Source organism: Rhodamnia argentea, chromosome 2, assembly GCF_020921035.1.
Source record: "Rhodamnia argentea isolate NSW1041297 chromosome 2, ASM2092103v1, whole genome shotgun sequence".
Taxonomy (NCBI): domain Eukaryota; kingdom Viridiplantae; phylum Streptophyta; class Magnoliopsida; order Myrtales; family Myrtaceae; genus Rhodamnia; species Rhodamnia argentea.
In genome coordinates this window covers 32,156,047-32,166,201 of record NC_063151.1, presented here as the reverse complement: position 1 = coordinate 32,166,201, position 10,155 = coordinate 32,156,047, and the positions used below count along the sequence as shown (strand labels likewise).

General features: G+C 43.9%; 3 protein-coding genes and 1 non-coding gene across 4 annotated transcripts; all 4 read right to left on the bottom strand.

Moving 5' to 3' along the window:
- Window positions 1–19: 19 nt before the first annotated feature.
- On the bottom strand, window positions 20–3,836 carry LOC115736799 (endoglucanase 25-like). The gene is made up of 6 exons (XM_030668669.2): window positions 2,469–3,836; window positions 2,050–2,351; window positions 1,491–1,967; window positions 1,254–1,386; window positions 920–1,092; window positions 20–686 (listed from the first exon to the last, which is right to left on the bottom strand). Exons 1-6 carry the CDS (start codon window positions 2,980–2,982, stop codon window positions 294–296), a joined length of 1,992 nt encoding a protein of 663 aa, XP_030524529.1. The 5' UTR covers window positions 2,983–3,836; the 3' UTR covers window positions 20–293.
- A 70-nt stretch (window positions 3,837–3,906) lies between these two features.
- LOC115736859 (pathogen-related protein-like) lies at window positions 3,907–5,163 on the bottom strand. The gene is made up of 4 exons (XM_030668712.2): window positions 4,938–5,163; window positions 4,706–4,838; window positions 4,305–4,606; window positions 3,907–4,192 (listed from the first exon to the last, which is right to left on the bottom strand). The coding sequence occupies exons 1-4, from the start codon at window positions 5,145–5,147 to the stop codon at window positions 4,046–4,048; spliced, it is 792 nt and encodes a 263-aa protein (XP_030524572.1). The 5' UTR covers window positions 5,148–5,163; the 3' UTR covers window positions 3,907–4,045.
- A 1,286-nt stretch (window positions 5,164–6,449) lies between these two features.
- On the bottom strand, window positions 6,450–7,844 carry LOC115736880 (pathogen-related protein-like). The gene is made up of 4 exons (XM_030668751.2): window positions 7,675–7,844; window positions 7,372–7,504; window positions 6,953–7,254; window positions 6,450–6,714 (listed from the first exon to the last, which is right to left on the bottom strand). Exons 1-4 carry the CDS (start codon window positions 7,810–7,812, stop codon window positions 6,568–6,570), a joined length of 720 nt encoding a protein of 239 aa, XP_030524611.2. The 5' UTR covers window positions 7,813–7,844; the 3' UTR covers window positions 6,450–6,567.
- Window positions 7,845–9,697: 1,853 nt separating this feature from the next.
- LOC115740231 lies at window positions 9,698–9,794 on the bottom strand. The gene has a single exon (XR_004015361.1). It is a non-coding gene; the product is annotated as a small nucleolar RNA Z221/R21b (small nucleolar RNA).
- Between the last annotated feature and the right edge of the window lie 361 nt (window positions 9,795–10,155).

Here is a 10,155-nt window from a genome sequence, read left to right as displayed (position 1 = left end):
TTGAAGCTAGAACTATTCCACTCCTCATAGATGATGCTTCATTTTTGCTCCATTTGGCAACTGTAAAATGGTGAAACACAGCAGAGTTTCCAGAGGCATTTCTCCATAACATTTGGGGCCAAGTTCAAAAGTTAACATGGTGGATTGAAAGACCTAACTTACATGAAGCTCATTATTTATGCAAACCACATTCGCATGATCTCAGCAATCAGTCAGAACCAGTTTATGAGTCCCATCTTTCATCTTTGACTTCTCTTGAAAGTTAGTGCTATTCTGTATCATTCCCAACGAAGTCAACTAGGCGGATGGATTTTTTCGAAAATCCCCGTCTGATCTATTCCCAAGTTGATGCCGCTTGAGTCCGCGGGATGGCGAGGAGGATTGTGATGTGCAATAAGTGCCGCGACCAGACCTGCGTTGCTCGCAATGCTCGGCTCAGTGAACCACGGTTTGTCCCTCTTATCTATGAAGTGATCAAACCGGTCCGGTCCACCCACCATGGCTCCCAAAAGAATATTCGGGTTGGGGTCCTGGGAGTGCAGCCACCTGTCTCCCTCGCTGCACGAGTACTTCCGACCATCCCACGGGATCGATGCGCTCCTGTGATGAACATGCAACGGGTACTGGCCTCCGAAGCCAACTATGTAGCTCATTTTCATTGGATTATCTCCCAGTATATAATCAATCTAGCAAAAATAACAATATATTATCAGAAATAGGCTTGGTGATGATTGTTTAACCTTCAAGGAGGAAATTATTGTGGCCAATTTAGATGAAAGCACGAATTCATGAGCGCGAGAAGCCATTGCATCAAGATTCCCCTGACTCCGTTGTTTTCCTTTAACTTTTCAGCTAGTGAATTTTCCACTTCGCATGGTGGGCTCAGTGCATTCTTAATTTATTTGATGGGTAAGCTGACCTGAGAAGAAGAGAAGCTCTGCAACATCTGGACTGAGAATACCTGGTCACGGCACACCCCGCCCGTCCTCCGGAGAAGATTGAGGTAGTCGCTATACAGCTTACTGAGAAATGCCGCAGTCGCTGCATATTGCAGTGGCGACCTGGAATCAGGTTTCAAGAGTATCAATCCACCTGTTTAAGAGACTGAGAGAAATTAGAAAAATTCAGGACCATAAACTGGAGAACTTTGCGGACTTTTTATCCACGTACGCTCACTTTAATGTGAATAGATAGACAGATAGACATGACAATTTGCCTAGAGCATCATTAACAGCAAACTCAAGAACTTTTACCCTGTGTCTTATTGAAGCTTTGATCCGATAGATATGAGCAGAGGGCTGACTCGGTCACGTTCGCTGATGATGCAAAAGAATCTTCGTAAGGGTAGCCAAGATCGCGGAAATAGAGAATTCGCGCAAGCAATACCTATAAGAACACGTCTGGAACTTACTTCCTAATTTTCATCCACAATTACATGAGCACCAATCAATCTTTGCATAAAAAAGCGTTGTTTGTTTTCCTAGACTCACCGCGCTGCCGAGGAGCTTGTTGTTCCAATAGAACACCCCTCTCTCGCCAGCCCTTTCCTCTTGCAGGGCCGAACTGAAATTGCGAGTAGCGTATTCGAGATAGGACGCATTCCCGGTAGCAAGGAACAACCAAGTCCCTCCCCACACCAAATCATCTTTGAAGCTTGTTGAATTGTAAAACGCTCTGGCGTCCCCTCTGCACTCATCAACCGCGCTGTAGGTCCCTTGTTTTGTTGGATCTTCTTTGATTGCAAGATCAAACAAAGTTTCTGCCGCTGCTGTTAATTGTATTGCATAGTTTTTTTCATCCTTGAACACTAAAGATGCCGCTGATAATCCTGCAACTACTTCCCCTGCTAAGTCCGACGCCACAATATCACAAGATGAAACGGGTCTTACATAGCTCATGTCTTCGGGTCTTTGCCAGCAACTTGTGTCATTATCCCCACCCTCGGTATCATTCTGAGCACCTCCAACCTATAAAGAAAGATGAACAGCATTTCGACTGAGTTCCACAGATGAGAGTAAGGATTATGGAGGGAAAGTGGTCAAATCTTGCCTGAGAATACAAGATGGGATCCGAAGTCACATTTGGAGGAATAAAGAGCTTCAACAAGTAATTACTGCCCCATCTGATAATGTCTCTCGCATGATCTAGCTCGCCAATACCAGCATACTTTTCGTGATATTCTAGCACGCTCCAACTCAATAAGGTGACGGTGTATGCAGTTGGGAAGCTGAACTTTATGTTGTTCCCGGAGTCGTAAAAACCACCTAAAAGGCCAGCCTGCGTGGCGTTCCCGTCTTGCAATCCAGAATCTCCTCGAAATTTCACCGGACTGTTCTTTGGGTAATACCCAGCTGCAAAAGACGAAACTTTAATGTGATTCAGGAAGAAGAAAGAATCACATCGGTTTATATTAAAAATGTAAAAAGGATGAGAAACAATATGTAAACTGGCCCAATGAGAATCATTACACTTTTGAGCATCAAAGAATGCAAGTGCCTGGTTCACTGCAAGAGTGAGATTGTTCGAGGGCCCATGATGCTTATGCTTCCGCGGGAGAAAGAGAACCAGCAGAACAAGTGCAAGAACAACGAGTACTATTGAGGTGGCGATGTAGAGAACACGCTTAAAGTGTTTCTTATCGGTGATAATGAGATCATAGTCATAGGACTTTGAGAATTTGGAGGGGATAGATTCATAACCATTGGTTTGTGACTGAGGAAAGAGGTTGAAGCTGAGTTCTATGGAATTCCACCGGCTATCAGATGGCAGAATCCGCCCTGCCGATGTGTGAACAAACCTTACAGAACTAACGTCTGCATCCACTGCAGAATTATGTGAAGGCGAACCAATGGAGTGGTCCGACCTGGCCATAGTTAAAAAGATCGAGGTCTGAGAGTATGCTTCTTGATATGAGGAAGGAAGAGGACTGTGCTTTAAGATGAGAATTTCTTTTAAAAAGAGCAAATTACAGATTTTGTGCATGAAAATCCTGCTGGCTGATTTGTTAAGAGTGAAACATCTCTTTCTTGTGATCACCTATACTTCCATATCACGCATTTGTTGTGCTCTTGTTTCTTCAGCATCCTGAGGAAGCTTATTTTGCATGGTATTGCGGCCAAGAGGTGAAGTGGAAGGGTCCAAAGAACTAGACAACAGATCAAACGTTCAAGAGGAATTTGTCACTTGGACATATTCCAAGATGATTCTCTTTAGAGAGCCAATCAGGAGTAGTGAATCGATGACTCCAAGGAAGGAAATTGCACACTTTGTCTCTGCCGGCCTTGTCACAAACGGCCTTGCAGAAAGAAGACAGCTTCCCTTTGGTTGCAACTACTAGATCTGTCCCTTTCGAACTTCCATCCATGGCTATCGGAAATCGATGTTAATTGTCAGCTGTAAGCAAGCAAACAAGAATACATACAAAATATGCATGGGAAATGACATTGAATAGCAGGCTACAGTATAGGAATTAGAAGTGGTACTATGGTCCTTGATTGTGGGCGATAGATACCATGCCAAGATTTGTCACTTTGGATGTCACTCAAAATGGAACGGTATGAATCTTTCTGCTAAAACCTGGCTAACTCCAAATGAATGAGCATCTGGTTGGGCCTATGACCGCTTCTAGTAGGCCTAGCCGTTCTTGCTCTAGGTTGATCCTCTGATAAATCTGTTTGGCCGATATTCAGGAACATGGAATTCATTGGGCACAGTTAGTTCCCAGCTCTGGCCTTGGAACTGTCCCAGCTTCAACTCCAAACCCTGGAACCAAATTGGCTGAGAGAGTTCTTGGATTGAGTCAGAAATCAATCACTTATCCTAAATACTGGATCACCAATTTTAATCACTTATGCATGCATCTGGTGCATATGAGCCTTCCATTGGTTGGTTTTTGGATCCTATGTATAAGTAACGAAGTGCACGGGAATTGTTTTACTCCAAGCATTATTGATATGATGACAATGACAAAGACAATAGTACATTGTCTGAAACTAAAAGCAAAACCATCAGAAACAACAACTTTCCGCTTAATTGTATCATTCTACTAGTTTTTCGTCAGGAAAGGGCAGCTTGAACCAGCCTCTTCAACAGCATTACTATTTGTTATTGCCCCGCCCTTCAGCAGACCTCCGAGCAGCTCTCCACGGTCATAGAAGAACTCCACCTTCACAACTTTCTCCTGGTCGTCCAACTGTTTTACATGGAAAAGAAAAATAGCAAAATAAATATGTGTGTGAATGAAGAATTCGGCTCATGAAGTATTAACAACGCAATTGGTAAAAGATGCAAATATCTAGGGGTACCTGAAAAACAGCCATTCCGTACAACTCCACCATGTCCCCGGTTGGGGCATGCCCCTTGAAGGGGCCCTCCATGAAGCCCCAGTGCCGGAACTTGTACACGATCACCGGCGGCCCTGAGTAGACCTGGAGGACCTCCAGGGCGAACCCACGCGGGAACGCCGTCGTGAAGGCGTGGTGGGCCGAGTCCACAGTCTCCTCGGCCGGGTTGTAGCACCTGTACTTCTCGGGCAGCGAGGTCTGGAGGAGGGAGTTGTAGCTCCCCCCAAGCTTCCTCTTCTCTTCTAGAGTCAGAGCCTTTCTTCCTAAAATACCAAATGTTTTTCTGGAGTTAATCCTTCAACTTGTTTCAATTAGTCCATTTATCGCAAGATAATTGTTTATGCAATTACAAAGTAGCACACCATTGAGGCTGATGGTGTAATGAAGCGGATCGACAGACTTGTAGTCCAGAAATCTGGTCTTATGGAACATCTCCATCTCCCATGTCTTCACCAGGTTCTGCACTTTCTCCTCAAGAGACCCCGGTGGCCACACCTTTACATGAATGAGTACACTAACTGTGTTAAAAGAGGCGAAATCGAGAGAGTTTAGCTCTTATGGAATCACGACGGCTCTTTATCGAAGATAACAGACCTTGGTCTGGCCTTGTTCAAAGAGAGTGTTGACAGCATCGTAGTTGGGAGGGGCACCATATCTCCAGTGAGTGTGCTCTTCTCCTTCTCCACTCAAGTAGGAACGATACTTGTCCTCACAAGTTTCCGAGCTCGCCGTCTTTCGCTCTGCTCGTACATGGGTACACGTTTTGAAGCACGAGAGAGAACATATAAATAGGCAAAAATTCATCACTTGATCAACAGTCTCAAGTCAACAACTTTGAATATGATCTTAACCTTTATCTTCATATGATCTTTTCAGTCTTTTAGTATGACTCGGCCGCCCCTGCCGTAAGGTGAGACTTTTCTTAGAAGCCTTCAAATCGTCTATCTTCCTATCATCCGAGGGAAAAGTACACTAGAAGTGTCATAACTTTTATACGGCATTCACTTAAGTACGATAACTTTCAAAACGTTCACTTAAGTGCCATAACTTTTAAAAATCGTTGACTTAAGTGCCATATTGACGTGGCGATCGGAAAAGCTGATGTGACAGTCGGCACACTGACTTGGCACGTCGGAAAAGTTATTGTAGCACGTCGAAAAAGTTACTGTAGACGCCGGAAAGTTGACGTGGCACGTCGGAAAAGTTACTGTAGCATTCAAGTAAACGATTTTGTTCCGATATAGCAATGACACTTAAGTGAACGTTTTGAAAATTATGACATTCAAGTGAACGTCGTACAAAAGTTACGGCACCTCTAATGTACTTTTCCCAGCAGCCGATGTAGGCAATCTAGATATTCATAAACCCAGTCAAACGAGTAGCCACACAGTCTTCAAAAACATCTCGACCCACCTACGTAGTTTGTTCCCTCAGTTGCAGTTGCATGTGAACCTTAAACAAACAATCGCCAGGAAGAAGGAAAATTTCCCCTTTGTCCTTTCATTTCTATGTCCCACCACGAGTGGACAAGAAATTCCTAAGGTGGTTTCGTGCCTGAATGGGACTCCCACTAAGAAAGATAATCTGCTAGTGGCACGTGGGGACGAGACAAATTCCGGGCGATCCGTCATCCTACGTGACTTTCTTCTCGAAGACCCGAGCAGTCGAGTTGGACTGTGATGATTGGAGCTCTGTCATTGATGGGGTGCTTAGCTCTGATGCTACTCGTTTGCCTTGTAGTGTTTAAGGATGGCGAGAAAATTGGAACAGGGCGCCTCTGTTTCGACTTTCCAAAGTACGTGAGAAACCGCTTCTTTTTCTCCGCTAGAATTTTCGTTCTTGCTTGAACTTTGCAAAAACAATGGAAAGCTATATGTGAATTTGTAAGACAATAGTTATATATAGTGCGAGTTTCGATTGCTTAATAAGTTAAAGCGCATTACTACAAAATTAGGAAAAATAAAAAAGGAAAAAAAGTCAGAGAATGGTGTCTGAGCAGGAGAGGGTCAGATTGTTGGTATACATAGGCAAGATGACTTCTCAGAGAATGATAAGAGGTGGTGAGAAAAACTCAGACATTGTATTCTGTTGGAACATTAGAGACATAGATGATGATAAACGTTCGAAATAGATGAACAATACATCGAGGAGGAAACAGACTGTGCTTCTCAGGAAGCAACGACAGGGACGACACATGACATTTTCCCCTGTTTTCATGTTTTGGTCAACCAGTGTTCCTCATGAAAGGGCAGCTTGTGGCTGAAGCTTCTTCACCAGAACTTCCCGATATGGCTCCTCTCATTAGACCTCCGAGGAGTTCGCCACGGTCGAAGAAGAACTCCGCCTTCACAATCTTCTCATTCTCGTCGAGCTGCGATTTAAAACAAAAGGTGACATAATCGATCTCAGCTCAGAGCAGATCACAACTGAATATATATAACGCTACAGAAAGTCTTTGAAATCCCCGAAACGAGGTTTATTCGATTCAAAGTGGCTCTAATCTTCATCCTGCATCATCCAATATGGATGCTGCACTTGTATTAGTCTTCACGGAGCTGGTGTATCTGTACCAATGACAGAGAACGTTATATGAGAAAACGAAAATTCACCTCGATTATCCCGATCCCGAAAAATTCAACCATTTCACCCGTTGGGGCATGGCCTTTGAAGGGGCCTTCCATGTAACCCCAGTGCCTGAACTTGTAAACGATCACGGGCGGTCCTGAATAAACCTGGAGGACTTCCACTGCAAAGCCACGTGGGAACGTAGTCGTGAAGGCTGCAAGGGCCGAGTTTGAGGTCTCGTCCTCCGGATTGTAGAACCGCAGGTTCTTCGGTAGAGCAGACTGCAGGAAGAAGTTGTAGCCCCCTCCAATCTTGCCCACATCTGCCAAGCTCTGGGCTTTCCTTCCTGAAATCGACAAATTGGAAACTTTCAACTGAAGCTGTGAATATCTACACTCGAATGTTTAAGAATTTGGTGGACTTCGATAATTCCGTGGAACTTGAATTTGAATGTTTTGGGTACCATTTAGGCTCAAAGTGAGGTTTTGGGGGTCAACTGTTTTGTAGTCATCTGGGCTTGCTTTGTGGAACATCTCCATTTCCCAAGTCTTCACGAGGTTCTGCACTTTTTCTTCTAAGGAACCTGGTGGCCATATCTTCAAGCAAAAACGAAACAAAAGGAATCGCAAAGCTTTCAAATTGAGCCAAATCCAAATCAGTTGCACATCATAATCATAATGGTTCTTATGCTAATGAGCTGTATATATAGGAACCGGTTGCCTAACATGAGGATAGGCGATACGTGCGTGCAGGTGCAGGTACAAACCTTAGTCCGGCCTTCTTCGAACAGCTTGTTGACGACGTCGAAGTTCGGGGGGCCGCCGAATTTCCACCTGGTGTTCTTCTCTCCTTCGCCGGTCAGGAAAGACCGGTACTTGTCTCCCCCGGAACCCGAACCCTCCATCCCAATCCGTTTCACAAGGAGATCGCTAGCAAATGGACCTCCTTATTTATGGGAAACACAAGTACCTGAGGACAGACGACAGAAGGAAAAAGAGGGAAAAAAAAAAAAAAAGGTCGAGAATACAAATGAAATTTGGCCTGCCAATGACTTGAAGTCAAACTTATTTTTTTAAGGTTTCACATGCATATGCTTTAAAAGTAATCTCAGAGACTTAGATTACTGTCTGTGGCCATCAGAGAGACAAAGTCACCGCTTGGGTGAATATTCATTTTCCCTTAATAGTTGATCAAGGCAAGACAGAGTCAGATGTAAATAAAGAAAGCGAACCGGTGAGCAATCACTTTTCACCCAACAATTTTCGACGGGTCTAACATAACATCATTACTTGTCATAATCGAAAACCTCTGTCTCTCTGTCTCTCTCTTCTCCTACCTGTTCATGGAAAATGTCTGATGACTAGTATTCCACTAGTCGCCCTGGAGCTGTTCGATGCAAACTTCAATTTGCCATTCAGCTATTATGGAGGCTAGCGTTTGGACTCATTTGCATAGAGCTGTCGACATGCCCTGTCTTCTTCTTCACTAAGCCAATTGCACTTTGTGTTCCTCGCTCTTTGAATGTTTCCGAGTCTTCAAGGAACCACAGCAAATCATAGGCATTCTGTTTGTTATGAGACTCATGGGGGCCTCCTCATGTACAACTCACAAGATCGACGATTGAAAGCGATCCCAATACATATAGACAACCGGTTCTCGCAATTCTCATGCCGTCTTCCATGGAAAAACGGCTTAATCTCTTGATTTTGTAGCACTCCTGGTGGTCCAAATGCAAATCCCACGTGCAGCAATTTACCCCAGGATTCGCCCACAAGCAGCAGCACCTCTCCTGGTATTAGTTCTCCAATTTGGTCTTTTTAACCTATATCTCCGAGTCGATTTCATCCACCTATCTTTTATTCACGGATTATCGACTAAATTGATTGAATCACTAATCGGTTATATTTTTCACACTCATAGGAGTTCACCAATGTTTCTGCGGATGCCATGATCAGAAATATTGTACATCTAATGTTTTCTTGAATAGGTCAAACAAAAAAAAAAAACCAAAACCCTACAAAATCAGGCAAGGACCAAACTGTCCAAGCCCAACTGCATGATTTCGATCCTCCTACCCTCTTACCTCTTGGACCAGGTTAGTTTTCTGGCCCAAAACCATGAACCCAAACATTTGAGTTCATGAGCCGGCCCATCAAGCCCAAGGACCTGACTCTCTAACAAATGGGTCGCCTTGCCCGGCCCATTAGCCACCCCTATTTCAGCCCATGAACACCACTGCCTCAAAGTCAGAGATCCAGTGACTTTAGTGCAATTCCTTTCGAGGCCCATTTCAAACCTAATTCCGGCCCATTTTCGAGACAATTTTCTTCTAATTACGGTCTCTACTTTCACTTATTATTATTATTATTATTATTATTAATATTATTATTCTTTCTCGGAAATTTCAACCATTATGCATTCAACAGAAATCAAGTGCAGGAAGCCAGGGAATCCGTCAAAAAAGAGAGAAAAAATCAGTGGAAGGAATGGGGTGGACGGAAGAGGAGGGAACCATCAGCGACCAAAGTGAATCCCCAGCAACAGCACTAGTTGTTGTACGGTCCGCATCATGGTTCGGCCTTTCCCAATCGAAAGACCGCATCACTTGGTTCCTCCTCCTTCCTTCCTTTCCCCATCGGCAAAAATTCTTCGATCCAACCAAAACAGTCTGCCAAATCGAAAGGCAAAAGGGGGCAAAGCATATCTTATCTACTACAGAATTTGAAGTGGTAATAAAAAGCAAATCAAGAGGAGCGAAAAGATGGGGTCTTTTCGGGGGGAAGGGGGAGAGGCTCAGATGGAAAACAAATGGGTGTTGAGAAACTTATCAGCACAGATTAAGATCAGAGTGGTGCATGACTTTTCTCAAGTTGATCATCACTGCCTCTCCACGTTTCCCCCCAACCTACCTTATCATCCCCCAAAATGATGAAACTAAAGAAGGAAATAAACCCTAGCGAGCAGGCTCATGGCGGGGGCTCCGTTGAAGCTAAAGAAGAAGATGTGACGAGAGAGGATGCTGTAAGCCCCTTTATATAATAAAGCTATGGGAAAAGATCTCCAAAAACCCTAGCAGCAACATCAAATTACGAATATACCCCGAGTATCGACGCGAGCTGAACTGAAACCGGGCACACACTTTTTTTAACGGGAAAAAGTGTCAAAAAAAAGTTGTAAATTTATTGCTTTGCTGTCAAATAATATTAATATATTTTCAAACACTTATTAACATTAACCAGAGTCTACA